General features: G+C 36.2%; 1 protein-coding gene across 1 annotated transcript in view; it reads right to left on the bottom strand.

The window, feature by feature from the left end:
- Nucleotides 1-16,115, bottom strand: part of LOC133519649 (uncharacterized) — a gene marked incomplete at its 5' end in the record, with an annotated part of 231,207 nt that overhangs the window by 203,190 nt on the left and 11,902 nt on the right. Inside the window, one exon of the mRNA XM_061853696.1 lies at nt 6,854-6,989. Within this exon, the coding sequence (XP_061709680.1) occupies nt 6,854-6,989 (136 nt within the window). The remainder of the gene's footprint in view (nt 1-6,853; nt 6,990-16,115) is intronic.

The following is a 16,115-nucleotide window of genomic DNA, read 5'->3' as shown; positions in this document are numbered from 1 at the left end:
TATTTAAAAAAACAATTGGCTGTTTGTCGATTTCGTTCGCGCCTTTGCCTTGCGTGCGCATTGGAATCGTGCGTAAAAAACAAATAACCCGCAAGCCATTTTCCGTATTTGTCATAAAATTGGAATAGTTTTGCATGTTTTAGTTTATATGTAGTAGTCTTATTATAATTATAACAAGCAGGCAAGCAAGCGCCGAATTATTAAATTTTATTGTTTAACGATGCGTATAACCTTAAAGTTATAATTTTTCTTCTGCTTTTGATCGTACATGTTTTGTGGTCGTAACGCATAAAAGTCTTATACTTATCTTATATCTTATATCTTTAGAACCGTTTTATAGCAGGTTATAAAGTTCGAATTGCTCTCCAGCTCTCGTGATGTGAATGTATTTGTTTCGGATGTAAACACATGTGTTAATGACATCACAGTTTTGTCTTAACGGCCCTGTCTCTTCTTATAATTTCAAGTTTGTACAGATCAAGGGTTCCTAGCAGCCCTATGAACATAGCAACCGTAATTCAATTGAAGTTACGCTCTCATTTTACAACCACATTCTTAAATTACATCAAACTTGGCACGAACGGCGGGGGGTTCATGTGACTTTTAAAAACTTTAAAATAACTAAAAGATATCATGTTTCGGCTCCCGAGTGACTAGCCCTCTCCATAATGACAATCTTACAGAACGACTTAGCCCCAAAAGCTTGTAATATGGATACTAAGCGACGATATACAATACGTATAAAGATAAATACATACCTATACACAAAAACACCCATGACTCAAGAACAAATATCTGTGTTCATCATCATCATACAAGTAATACTATTACCGGGATTCGGACCCGGAACCAAAGGCTTCATAGGCAGGGTCACTTCCCACTAGGCCGGACCAGTCGTTATATTTAATATTTATTTATTAATGAATATTCTTATTGGCTGGTAGGTAGTTGCATCCTGATTCACGTTGGCGTACCTAAACGTTACGTAACTTCTAACGTTCGCCGGTCTTTGGGGATAATAATTTTTAATACAGCTCCAACTTCCCGTGCTCGAGCGAGCTAATCAGAACTATTTACCCCCTCGGGGCTCGAGACCGCAAACTTCATTTCTGAAGTCCGGCTACCAAAGAAACTCTCTAATACGATAAAAACAACACCTAGTAAAACGGTAAACCGTGCACAGTAATACCAACTACCTGCAAAGGGGCATCAAATTATAATTACATTATTGGTACAAGCTTTTATCGCTGACTGTACCTTTTTTTCCACAGGCAACTAATACTCATCGAGACAATTCTAAAAACCCCAAACACAATTAGGTTGCGTTGTTTTATCACAGAGTTCCTGTGGATACCTCCTGTCTCCATAATCAGATCAGCTCGATGGTACCATAATATTGCATTGTCACCCGACTTACAGTCTTACATTGTATGCAAATTTTCAGCTTCATTGGAAACCGGGAAGTGGGTCAAATTTAACTTGCAAGATTTGATTACAGACAGACGACGGGACAGGTGAAACTAAATAAAAACTTGTAAAATAGGTACCTACAAAGTGTTTTATCATGGTCAATAAAATGATTGATTGTATATTATACAATTGATACTGATGCGTCTAAGGTAAAACCCGTACTACTTAAAACAGGTAGGTTTCTCACCACAACTGATTTTTTTTTCCTTTATTTCTTACATTTAAAAAAAGAGTCTTTAATATATGTAGGTACATTATGTGGTATAAGCAACGTAAAAATATTAACGGGTTTTTACTGCCAGATCAGATCGTAAATATATAAAATCATAATTTAAATACAGATCATGCGTGCTATGCGCTAAATTAAATAAAAACATATCATTTAACTTCCTCTGTAAAGATAATTAAACAATATCATTCCTTTAAATTTATTTTCATTAGGTTTCGGAGACGGAATAAATTTGAGTACAATCTTTCCCGTTCAAAACGGAATATAAAATTTTAGAGTGCCCTGGCTTTTAATGACTTTTGGTACTACAGAATTTACGGCATACCTTTTATTTAGAGCTATAAAGCGCGCATAAATTTTCTAAATGAAAAATTCCTTTCGAAATTTCGCGGTCTATATCGTACGTTAATTATTATCATAACAAACGGAAAGTTTTCTAATTCAAATGGATTGCGGCGAACTTGCAAAACTTGCGAAAGTGTATCACTAAAAGTTTGGCTGGCGAAAGTACGCGAGGGCACTAAATTAGGTATATTCAAAGAAATGGGATGTATCAATTTGCGATCCGCAATAAGTTTGCCCATGAAAAAATTCCGAGGCACAAAAAGGCTGACCGAAAATTTGGGTTTCTGATGGATGAAATAAATTTGCTCATTACATCGGGGTGATCTAAAGCGTAACTTGCGGACCTCGGAGTTTTATTCGACGCATATATTTCTGACGCTCTGTATATTAAGAATGGGCAGAAAAATTGGATGACACTGAAATCTTTTGGGTGATTTATGAAAATTCAAATTGTAAAGCTCATTATCTTGGCTTTGCTTTTTTATTTCTGCTTAACATTTTCCTACAGTTAGTAATCGTTGGAAATAATTAAGTTAAATATAACCACGTTAATCGAGAAGTATTGACAAATATAAGAATGACAAAAGTTTATCTATCCAGCTTGCACTATCGTTTATTTACTTATAGATTGATTTAGGAAAGCTGGAATAGGTTTTACGTGAGAATTTGGGCAGTTATGTAGAAATCTGGCACCAGAACTTATGAATAAAATAAGATAAGATAAGATAAGATAATCTTTATTGGTACAATACAGGTACACGTCAGATACAATTTTGTACAATAATCATACAAAATTACACATTACAAAATATTGCGACGGAAATATACACAACATTGTAATGCCAACGATACATAATAGAAGAAACAAAAATTATGGCAGGTTTAAATTTCCAACTCTATTGACAGCTATTAAAGTTAAATTTTAAACAAATATTTTTTATGACATGAAGTAAGGGGTTAAAGTGTAAAAGATTAAATTTAAGTACATATATAAGAAAAATTGAAAAAAAAGGAAAATTAAAATGAAAATATATTTATTTAAGATAAGCAAGTAAAATTAACTTAAGTTATCTATATAATTATACAGACTTATTCACTAATTTATTATGTCGGTATCGGTGGTCCCCGCACTAGGCAAGCCTGGATTGCGGAGGCCAGTAACTACTTGGTGTGGTACAGGTAATGGAAGGTCGGTTGATACATCAGTCAATTGAAAAAACTTATATTTTGGAAAATAATGAAATGTGTACTAACTCAAAATATAATAAACAGTTTTATTATACTTAAAAATTGCCAATAAAAAACGCATATGGAAGTTTTCGTGTGTCCATTCAAACTAACATCGCCATAAAAAAACCTATCTCTTAATTCACAAAATATACAAGATCCCCCTTCGTAAGCGTTAAAAGCTCTTCATTCTTGTTCTCAATCACTTTATTCTGTGCAACCCCACATATTTACATAGAGCTTGCATCAAATTACCCCACATATCGTACGTAGGCAGGATACGGATATGAGGGACTCGTTGATGAGCCAGCGGATCCGGGAATCGATGGACGGACATGTAGATTGCTTACTATGTGGAATCAGGATTCATATTGGCGGGCGAAAGGAATTACTTTTAGTTGTTTTGAGACAGGGCCATAAAATATGTTTAGGTCTCTGTTTGTTTTTAGTTGACTACAAAAAGCTGAATGTATAATTTATTTAGCCGACTATGAATAGGAGAGTTATATTAAATAGTCAAGTGTAGGTACTTATAATTATGTGTACCTTCACACATATAATAAACCTTCTATAATGAATTTAAAGACCGTAAATATCGATTTGATGATGACATTTAAATTTATAACATCTCCGAAAAACGAAGCAATTTGATTTGACTTTTTTAGTATAGTTTCTAGTATCAGTCGAAAGTATGAGTAGGTATGCTTCCTACAACTTAAATGTTCATTGTAGCAGAATATCTCCGAATTAAAAAATACACTACAAAGAAGAGTGAAAACGTTAAAGTCGCGACGATAACGAATAGAGGGCCGCTGGAGTTGCGTATAAAAATAAAACAGTCGTATTTACATTAGCTAAATAAGAACTGTATACAGACATTTTGAATTCGCTCAAACTTATTTAATGCTGCTTTTTTGCGAGATCAAGACAGTATATTACTATATCAGCTTAATTAAGGATCGAGAAAATTATAGGACCAAATTGTAAATTTAGGAGTTGTCTGAAACATCTAACACTATTAGTTTTTGTTACTGTTACATAATTAAAGGCATTAAAATATGAGTGTGGGTTTATGAATTGTGCTAAAGCGAATAATTAGGTATTTATTATACCTAATTCCTGCATTCAGAGACTAAACACACACACTACACACATTGTCACATACACTGTTTTATCTACACATTTATTAGAAGCTCTCTATGGTGTCTTCTGGAATCGAATATTCAAACCGCCATGTTACGGCACTTGTTCACAGTTTTCACACACTTAACGTCACCTCGACTGAGACTAGAAATGAGGTCCAATCAATTTCCTTTGTTTTTCAGAGATATTTATAAAGTTAAATGTCATATTTAAATCGATATCGACGTTATTATTACACGATACAACCATTTTGCATTTGCATGGTAAATAAATTGTTTGTTTTGGATGTACTGTGTGATAGATTTCATTTGCAACACAGATACACAGTAGATAGTCAACATTTTTTTAATTTCTACTACCTGTAGGTTGTCTGGAAGAGTTTTTAGTGATTATCATGACCGCCTCTTGTTTACCCTTTACTTGTGTTGTTGTTTTTTTCCTTTCTGTGTTATTTTCTTGTATTGAGGTGTGCAATAAAAAGTACTCAATACTCAATATGTATTTATATTTTCACAGGTAAGAAACTTGTTGTAACAAAAAAGTTTATATTTATACTGGCCATTATTTGCATTTCTTTAACGTATCATAGCGGTTTTGTGATTTGTGTGTAGATAAAACAACTTAATGAGTTTCGGAAACCTGCCATGCCGTATTATAATATTAATTATATTTATTTCCCAATTATATCCCAATATTTATTTGACATTGTGATAAATTTATTTTGCTATTGATATTTAACTAAGATAATGATTTTATCTGTCTTGACATTGTACATAATAAATAGTTGACGATCATAATATAAATTCATATCTATATAGCTTATAATAATTTATTTGTAATTTAATATTATGAAAGAAATAAATCTAAAACTAAATCTATGCATTATAATTAAGCTGACCACACATACGCCTGTTAACTTATTTTAAATCGACGTCATTTTGTTACGCCCTACAATTTCTGTTGGAGTCTCCATATATTTTCTGCCAAAGCAATCATGTAAGGCCATTCTATACCTATCTTGTAAGTGCGTAAAACCAACCTACATAACAAGTTTATATTTATGGAAACGGAGCCTTTCTTTATGTGTATTACCTTAGTAAAACAAGATGAATCCTTCCTAATATTATAAGTAGGTTACTATATTCGCTATTTTATGGTTCAACTCTTTGAAGTATATTCGTACAATTTGCATGCGCATAGTTTGGTTCATGAGGGTGAATCTGAAATGACTATAAGATAGTTTCCTACCGGAAAAAACTAACTGAAATCTGCATTTTGATGCCGTATATGGAAACATCGTGCATGGAACAGGAACCGGAAAGTAATACGGGTTCTTAAGGAAAATTATTAGCGATATAGGTACTCATGTAGTCACGGAATTCTCTTAGTGATCAAAATGCGAATACTTAATTTAAATTCATGATGGGTTTAGGTTCATATATCAAAGGTTTATTAACGCATAACGAAACTAGTTGTGAATAAAGTAGCCAAAAGTAAATATTAAAATGAGTTTTAAATGTTTCGAGAGGTAAAAGCTACCCCACTCGGAAAGCTCACCGATACAGTACGGGTCCGATACATTGCGCAAGTGATGAAAATGCGTCTCGGCTACGAAAATAACGCCACGAGTAAATTTGCTTTACATGAACGCTGACAACGTTGGGCGTTTAAAAAAAATTACCCTTTTCTCATGACGTCATGATTTAGCGCTTTATGCAACGATATTCACTACGCTACTCCTTGCACGAGTGTCAACACGTTTTTATAAGCGATATTCGCTGCACTAAGACAGAATTGCCACGATCATCGACACGATATTAAGAGCATCGTGAGGTTCATTCTTATTTAACTCTAGCTTTATTTCTGTTGCGGCTTCGTTGTTCGCTGTCGCGGCGCTGCTGTACTTATCTGTTAATTTTCTTTTAAAATGAGTGAAATAGGATACTTTCTTACTAGTCAAATCAGTTTCTTTTTTCGAACTGTAAAAATGATTTGCCACTATGGAACTTATATGAAAACTGAATTGTGACGTCACGATAAGTAACCTACTCTTTTTAGTTCTATCCGAGACATTAAATAGAAATCATGCCAAAAAATTCTGCTCTCTATGTTTTTCTAATAATTGTCTTCTGCTTTATTTCGTCCATGGTGTGAAATAATTTATTTTAAACACAGGAAGCATCCCTATTATCGCAGCATTACTATCACAATTATGTCGCTCATTCCATCACTCATTTTATCAAAGAAATGTGCAGATACAATGGCGGCAAAGAAGCCGCAACAGCTGCAGTTAATATCCCAACGTCACCTTAACGCCCGACTTTAACTTCAATTCGCACGCACCAGTCAGCGTGAGCGATCTTCAATCGTATCAAAATAAAATCAAAACCGATACAAATTGGTTAATCTGAATCGGGTTTCGTGTATGCCTAAACTTACCTACGACGTGGATGAACGCGGACCGCACTTGCGTGTGGAAGGAAGGTGCATCCGCTGACACCTCACAGCGGAACCGGCCGGCGAGTGCGCGCGTTGCCTCTCGCAGCGCGACCTGCTGCGACGTTGACTTCGACACCTGGAAATAAGGTAGTTGTTCAGTGTTTAAAGTCCAGGGAACCTAGCCAAATCACAAACGTTTATAGGTTTGTGATGGTATAGGATCAGAGGGAAAGTTATAGTAGTTTATATTCATGTTCATAAAAATATCACACAAGTGTCTTAATGCTTATTTGTATACAGTTACACACATTGCTTTATTTATATAAAGCCTGAACTGTCACCCTATACATGAGAATAACAGCGCCTTCTTGACAATGATCATATATTTCTGGTCGGGCTTTACACACATATTATATTTCGATTCTTTGGATGCTTACTATTATTATTAATTGAAAATAAAAACTAGTTTAACCCAAATATATTTTAAAATAAAAACCATGTTTACAAAAATCTCACAAAATAGCAGTTGACGTGTCACAACATATAGGACACGTCAACAGCTATTGCCACTACGCTTCACCTTTAGTTCCAGTATATTTTATTTATTTTCACAATATCTTCAACAACTGTTAACGGGGTATCAATAATACCACTCCGTCTTTTGATAGAAAACAAAATCCTGTGATAAAATTATGGCGACTTTATTTAAAAAAAAAAACAACTCTTTCTAGAAACGTCCAGCAATATCCTGTGCCCCATTTCGCTGTATTGATCTAACATTGGAAAATAACGCTGCCATCGCCCCTTGTTTACACTGACCCGTCGTCTCATTTTAATTTCTACGCCAGCAACTATAAGTACATCGTATCTTTGTCCACAAATCGGCAGGAAACCAACTGTTAAGTCGTTCCATTAAAGTTCAAATTTGAAGGAACGAGAGACTAAGTTAAAGATCGCTTAGAAGATATTGTTATATTTGCGACAACAAAAAGGAGCAGTAATAAAGGGTTATTACTGCCATTTATATGAAGCTGATTTTTATAAGGGGAATGAATAAGAGCTTCGTTATTGTATCAAATAATCGTCTTTCGCCTGACTTGGCTCTTTCCTTACTTTAGGCATAAAGAAATAAGTACGCTTAGAGTGTTCACTCATATATGAGTGTTCTTAATAATAATGCTGTAATATGAAATAGTCCCACTCCCTGCTGAGACCGGCTCATGGGGGTTTTTTTGTACCTGTGAACGGATTCCAGCAGGCGTTCTACATTACGTGTTGGAATATCCCCACGCAAGCCTATCAAAAAACCGGGAGTTATGGTAAAACGTAAGTTTAAAACTTGGTGAAGATGGTATACTTGGTATGCTTAAATCTTATTATAAATAAGTTTTCTTAAAGCTTGCTTAAAATTTATTATAGATTAGATTAGATTAATTTATTTCGTCAAGCAAAAGACATAGTTATTAGGTACTTTACTTTAAGTGATAAAACAAAACGCTTTCACTAAAGTATCATCAATTTAAAATAAATGAATATTTATCTATATATGGGGTGAACAAAACACTCTAAGCTAAGCTTACTATGGTTATGCTTTATGTTACGGTTTCCAATATTATTTACAAAGTTCCAGTTCAGTCAGTTAATAAAATAAGAGTGATTTGTTTTCAAAATGCTGTTCCTTGTTTCTCTTTTAACTTTGAAAACCGATTACTTTCCTTTGTTGTTAATAAAAATGACATTTTCCGTTCCGTATTGCTGTGTCTTGACTTATTTTTTTAACAATGTAGGTTTTAATCGCCGACCGGGCTGCAAAAATGTTTGAGAATTATAAAATCGAACGATCGGACAATATTAACAGGAAAAAGCTTTTCCCCTATAATTTCCATAACAGTTGTGCGAGAAACTTAAGAGGCCGTTATCGATTTTAGTCGCAAAAATGTCAAATTGATAGATTTAGTCGATGAAATTGAACACCTTTTGTTAACTATTAGAAATAACAAGTACCAGATTCTATTATCACGGCTTGTTATCTTTCATTTTAATAAAACAAATTTTTTAAACCAGACTTACTTTTAGTAATGATTTTTTTTCTAATGGATGTTTAGGTAAACGCGCGTAAAGCACTGATTTTAAATCTAAATAATAAATTTCGTAAAGTTTGGACTGCTAATTTTGTAAATAAAATATGTTAAACCTACAAAATAAAACACATATTTTGACCGCTTACACCTTCCTACCTTACAATTAATGTTTCGTCTGAGAGCCATAGTTTTATTTTATATAACTGTACAAATAATATGCCCAAGATGTCAACGTAAGACCTGTCTGGCTGTTATGCTTGCGGACAAACGTGCTAATATTTGGCGAGAGTTAAACTCGGATGTGTTTGCCGGAGATCTGTGCGTAGGCACATCTGTGCCTAATTCTCGCTATTCATTAATCATTACAAATTTGTCCACCAAACACATTTGCCACAAAGAGCGTACTTCCCTCTTAGGCCGGCGACGCACTTGCAACCCCTTAGTTATTGCAGGTGTCCATGCGCGACAGTAATTGCTTAGCATCAGGTGATTTGTCTGCTCGTTTATTTCCTATATCATAAAAAAAGATCTAACGAAATATTTGTACCTATAACCCTAGCTATTGTCATTTTTATTTGAACCCGCTTAGGACTCATTTATTTCGATGCGTCTTCAATATGACTCACATTATTTGCTACAAACGTCTACTAAAATCCTTTTCCAAATAAAAATAAACCCTAAGGACTATTTTACAATCCCGATTTACGTGCTCAGACGCCATTTTTACTCCGACGAGCTATATAAACTATTCGAAACTACTACTGCGCGGTGATTTGGCAACCAACGAACCCTAGTGTGGCTCATTCAAAGCAAATCTAGTGACTAGCGTGCAGCGTAAAGAAAATAAATATAATTCTACGTTAATCTGTGGTGTAGGGTAGCGATGTAGGCATAATAATGCTGCCAAAAATGTGTACATAGTAGGATAGAACGAGGGAACTTATTCCCTTGAGAATTAATAAAACAACTTACGATATCATTACTACTTGAGTTCCGAAGCAGAGAACTTACACGCGATATTGAGAACCCTTGTCTAAGGAGAAATGATGCCTCCTTGTGTGTTCTACCGCTTATAGAATGGGCTTTGCTCTGGTGAATCGTTTGACATGATGCCAAAGGCCGCTTTCTATCACCGCACTGCTCGCCGTCGGCATGGTGTTTAAGTTCATTTTCACACCCTAGAACTAGAACTTAAATGTTCGCACACCATTCAGTTTGAGAGGGATTTTCTCCCTGGGAAGTACCGGCTGTGGAATGAGGTTTTTGAGGTTTTCCCTGTTGAGGTTTTCTCGAGGGGCTACAGTATGGGGTTCTTTCAAAAGGAGTGTACGGGTTTTTAAACGGTGACACGGTTTTTAATACACTCTGGAGTTGAAAACTTCCATAGGCTATGAAGACCGCTTAAGCTTATCGGGCAGGCAGTATGCTTATTTGCCACCGAAGTGGTATTAAAAAAATTACACAAAATTGACACAACTAAGCTAAATTAGGATTCAACTATCCCACAGTTACGGGAGTCCGTCACAAAGAAGGTCGGTAACGTGTCATCCTGTCCCTAAGTGTTATGGGGATGGTCCAATGGGCTATGGCATCCAAATATTCGCAATTCGACATGCCCAGGTTATATGGAAACATGAGAGGCTTAGTTGGTTGTAGTCTACAAAGACTCGAGGTTTAAGTGTCGGTAATAACATATTTTGCTTGACTCTTTTCACCTTTCTTGTACTAACCACGTGTCTGCAATCTTGGATGTCTTATGTGAAAACTATCGACGCTGCCGCCGATCAAGCCCAACTACTCAAGCGCGCAGTTTTTTTTTATTGCAAGTCTATGAGTTTGCGGCGCTTACAATGGAGGCAATATGGATCCTAGTCTGTAGATATAAAAGCCTTCATGGGAGGGGGGGACGCATTGGAAGAGGGTCGTGTTGACAGCCGTTACTGGTTGACGCTTACCTATCCCAGCGTCCGTATATTCCTGGAAATACAGAGAGGTAACGCGGCAAGCATACAGTAATCAATAAAGCGGCAAGCGTTATAGGGTCAATGCCGCAGGCAGACCCTCTAGACCAGGTATCTTTTTTTTTTAATGATTTATTGCAGTACTGTGTACATTTGTAGATGGTAATCCTGATACAATTTATTAGTTCCAACATTCTTTTAATGACTTTGATAACAATAATTTTAAGTAAGTATATCTTTAGGTTTCTCTTCTATCTTTGTTTACTTTTACTTTAATTAATGTTTCAGATAGTTTACTATATTATTAATTTAGCTTTTACTTAGTTATTCCTATTTTTTTTCTTCGTATGTGTGTTCAATAATAGAACCTACCCTCGACCCTTTACAATGTGACGCTGTACGCAGCGCCGGACATCAATCGGGGATCAAGGCCTTACAAAATTGACACAATCAAGGTAAATTAGGATCCCACATTTACGGGAGCCCGTCGCAAATAAGGTCGGTTACGTGAAATCCTGCTCCTAAGTGTTATGAGGACGTTTTGCGGGTCCAATTGGCTATGACAACCAAATAGTGTCTGCGATTCTATTACGAATACAAGTTCGAAAACAAATATGAATTTGGAAAGGCTTTATCTCAGAAACTATTAAATCTATAGAGACAATTCTAGCCTCGTATTGTAGCGAATTTAGTCTACTTTTAAAACGCTCTAAAAATGTACTATCAAAAACTAGTCCTTTAGGGTTAAAACCACTGAAATCTAAAAAAAAAGTCACGTATTTTTTTCGATTTTTGACAAAGTTGCGTTCGGCGCTCGAGGTCACAAATTTGGATTATTCATTGGGCTAACATACATAAAATTTAATTTCAAGTTAAAAATGTACAGCCCCACAAAATTGTTCTAATAGCATTTGTTGAATTAAAAACCAATTTAAGAATCATCGCTGATGTATTTATTACAAAATAGGTACTTAGCAGAAAACCGCAGCTAAATCGATGTACTGTCGCACCAACAGAGCGAACCATGTTCGACGTATTTTGCCTTTCTGTCACACTTATGTACGAATTTACAAGTGCGACAGACAGGCAACAAGTCAAACGTGGTTCGCGGTAGGCCCTCAGTAGCGGAGACAACGCGCCAAAAGTATCTTCCTCTCTATGAGATAAATCACTACAGTTCATGTTCAAAAGTATTTCTAATTGGTCAATATATCTGGATGAGACTCTAGAAAGTGCGTAACGAAGACCAAATCGTATTTGAGATGGTACGGGCGTATCATGAGAAGACCATGTCGTGAGGAAAGCCTTTGCACTACCGGACAATGAGAGAGGCAGAGGTAGCCCGCCTGCTACTTGGTGGTGTACCATATCAATGGATTTGATAAAGGCCAAATTGAGCAAAAAGACAACCTGACCTGGCGCTTGAGACCGAGGAGGGCCGACCCCAAATAATGGGAAGAAACATGGAAAGAAGAAGAAGAAGAAGGCATATCTCTTTTTGTTAAATTCTTACAGAATAGTATGTAGATATTTTTCACGCATAGTCTGATCCGCTACTTTTGATGCTGAATACAAACTAACACACAAACAATCAGCCTCTAATCCCAAACGCACACACTGTCTCCATTTCAGTGATAACAGGTAATCATGGTCACTTCAGGTAATTTAAACCAGAATTTGGATAGAATATATTTTCTTAACTCACAAACCTATTCGAGAATCCAATATTACAACGGTCCAGGATCGATGCCAATACGATTGAAACGATTACCGTAACATATGGACTGCGTCTCATAGACACCGCAAAACAATTGTGCAAGTTGCGGAAAAAATCCTAAATATTGAAAATTTTCGGAAACTAAAGAAATAAATAAACAGGAAACAAAGGATACTTTCATTTGGAAATGTATAATTTCGATTCCTGTACAAAAATATGAGATGTTTCCGAGTTTCATATCTTGTGAACACGGGATCCCTTTCTATATATAACATAATTATCATTAGTCATAACATAATTCTGAAACCGTTAACTTCTTAGGATTTTCGTAAGGTTATCCTATAGATAGGTTAGGTTAGGTTAGGTTTGTTTTATGGCAATAGTCAGAAGTTACGCGTTCCCAAGGAAAAACAAATTACGACGAAAATGCGGAAAAACAATACATTATGACTTAAAACTTTATGGGAAACAATAGAGACCCTGTGAACACGAGTCGTCTTATCCTCCTGAGGCTTGAGCAACGTGACTAGCTGTACTTATTCAGTTTGATGAAAAATAAATCATTTTAAATAGGGACAAACTTGCATTTGTTTTGTACAGTTTAATTTTTAAACATAGGAAAATGAACTCTATTTTCTATATCGTAGGTTCAAACTTTATAGCAAATTTTGGATTTTTCATCTGTATAGCTAGGTACAGTCACGTCTGAAAACATCGACACGAATGCAGAGACAAATATATGTATACACCACTTTATGGCCCATATATTAGGGTAGTGTATACATATTTTTGGCACTTTGTTAGTATCGATATTTTCAGACCTGACCGTATTATGAGGTTATATGCTCCATCCAGCAGTAAGCAATCCGTGCAACACCTTCATTGGCGCTCAGGGTTATTGCGTGTTTATTAGATTTGGGCCGTAACGGCCGTGTTATTTGCAATACGATAGATTTAATGGAAAAACGTTTGCAAGCGTAGAATTAAGCTATTATGCGGTAACCATCTGGTAATAATGGGCTTCACGGGGATTGCCTTTAAATTCGACTTTGGTATTTTTTATTTCTCATTTTTCGATGGTCTTTAGCGAAAATGATATTCGAGCGGTGCCCGTGAACCAGGGGAAGGTACACTCGACATCAGATAAATATATCGGAGCGGCCAGGATGCTCATAAGTATCTAAACACACCTCTATTTTTAAGCTAGAGTGCGTGTTCATATTATATTTGTAAACACCTTGGCCGCTCCGATATGTCTGATGGCGATTGTACTAAAAGAAGATCCCAGCAACTTAGAGCATTTAACCAACTGGAGACGCCTTGTCTGTAATTTTCTGTACAAAACAGTATGACCATTGGCCGAGGTTTTTGACAGGGGGTAAGCTCTTAAAGGCGACTCGGGTTGGTTAAATGCTCTAAGCCCAACAAGGAGGACCGAGAGTGACACGCAAACACGCCCGGTCTCTGTGGAGACCTCTAAGAAAAGCATTACGCAGTGCGAATAGGTTGAAAGAGTTCCTTGTAAAAGTTTGTCAGCAGGTTACATTGAAAAGCCCCGTTCGGCTGATACTGCACCAGCATTACAGCTGCAGCATTGCGGCGCGACATATCTGTCGACTGCATTACTGCCGCAAATGTCAAAAATCGAGGCAGAAACATTGATTTTGACTTTTGCGTCAGTAATATCGCTCATCTGCTGTATTATAATCTCGACGGGCGCTCTGTTCGTAGAGGAAAGCGATCCTCTATAAAGCGGGAAAACGCCAATATCGGCTACGCGTAGATATTAAATAAAAACTGGCCAAGAGCATGTCGGGCCATGCTCAGAGTAAACTGGAGCTTAAAGTATGGTAGATTGTTAACCAAGGGATGAACTGTGGGTGTACGTATTTTTACTAAGAAGGGGAAACTTTTTGCGATAACTCAAAAACAGCTAAACTGATCACATCCGCTATAGTTTTCATTCAATGTCTTTCTTAAGCTCTACTTACAAGATTTTTTTCATATTTTTTGGACCTATGGTTCAAAAATTAGAGAGAAGAAAAAAAAAATGTGTCCCCCCACATTTTTTTTTCTTTCGGAGCAATTATCTCCGAATATATTCACTTTATCAAGAAATGTTTGTTGAAGACCCCTATTAGTTTTGAAAGACCTTTCCAACGATATCCCACACTGTAGGGTTGAAGCAAAAAAAAAATTCACCCCCACTTTACGTGTACGGTAGGTACCCTAAATAAATTATAGATTTTATTGTACGACTTTGTCGGCTTTATTGATTTATATATCCATGTCAAATTTCAGCTTTCTAGCACTAACGACCACGGAGCAAAGCCTCGGACAGACAGACAGACAGACAGACAGACGGACATGGCGAAACTATAAGGGTTCCTAGTTGACCACGGAACCCTAAAAAGCGCTTAATCTAGGCAACCACGGACTAGACAACTTTTTAATAAGGCAACCTATTACAGTTCGATTATATATAAAATAAGCTTACATTTGATATACGATATAAAAAGTAAAAAACAAAAAAAAAACAAGGAGCCCTTGATTGCGCATTTGGCAACTAAATTCAAAGGATTGCCAGTGACACTGGTTTTACGAAAGCAATCGCCATCTGATCTTCCAATCTCCAGGGCATACTAGACGGCCAAAAAGCAATTATTATAATATACTACTTTGTATTACAGTATACAAAGTAATAAGTAAGTAAAGACGAGTTCACAAACATTTTTACAAGCCAACGTTTCAAAAATATATTTACACGCTTCTAAGGCAGCGAACTGGACGCAAACGGCGCGCAGCGTGGCGAGCGCCAAACCAAGACATTGTGCTCGACCAAATATATGTACGTCCTGCGCGCTGCTTGCGTCCAGTCCGCGGCCTTATACATTGAAAATACGGTCGTGTAAATAAATTTTTTGGAGCGTTGGCTTGTCAAGATGTTTCTATAATTTATACTCGACCGATTATAGATTCCAAGAAAGTCAAAGATAAAACATACTACAGCACTTACCTCCGCAAACGAAACTGCGTGACATTTTAAAAAGACCTCGAAAATAAACCCCGGGGAGCAAGATACGAAACATAATCAGGAACGCCCCAAGCGAAATCAAATTGTCGTATTAATTTAATAATTTCATCTCATTTCAGCAAATAAAATGACCTTATTTATAAACGACTGTTTTTGTTAGAGCTAAGACTTGCGTAACGCTTACCGCTAACGCCGCAAAGTTGAAACGGCAATTTAGTATGAAATTGATATTGAGATAAGGCATTTTGGTTTTGAAATCATCGGTCTCTGCCGCTCCACTTTGATGTACCTAAGTAGCGTTTTAGGGATGAAGGTTCAAGGATTTAGCCAAAGTTGGAATTGGCCGAAAAGACTTAAAGTAATGTATTAGGCCGCTGGGTAAACAAAGTTAATTTATCATTTTTTTAAGTTACAGGAAAAGCGTTATAAAAATACTAGAATTAGTTTTTTAACTTTCAGATCAATAAAA

The sequence above is a fragment of the Cydia pomonella genome, chromosome 7 (genome assembly GCF_033807575.1).
Source record: "Cydia pomonella isolate Wapato2018A chromosome 7, ilCydPomo1, whole genome shotgun sequence".
In the NCBI taxonomy this organism is placed as follows: Eukaryota; Metazoa; Arthropoda; class Insecta; order Lepidoptera; family Tortricidae; genus Cydia; species Cydia pomonella.
Note: the sequence above shows the minus strand (reverse complement) of the source record. Positions and strands in the feature narration are given on the sequence as shown.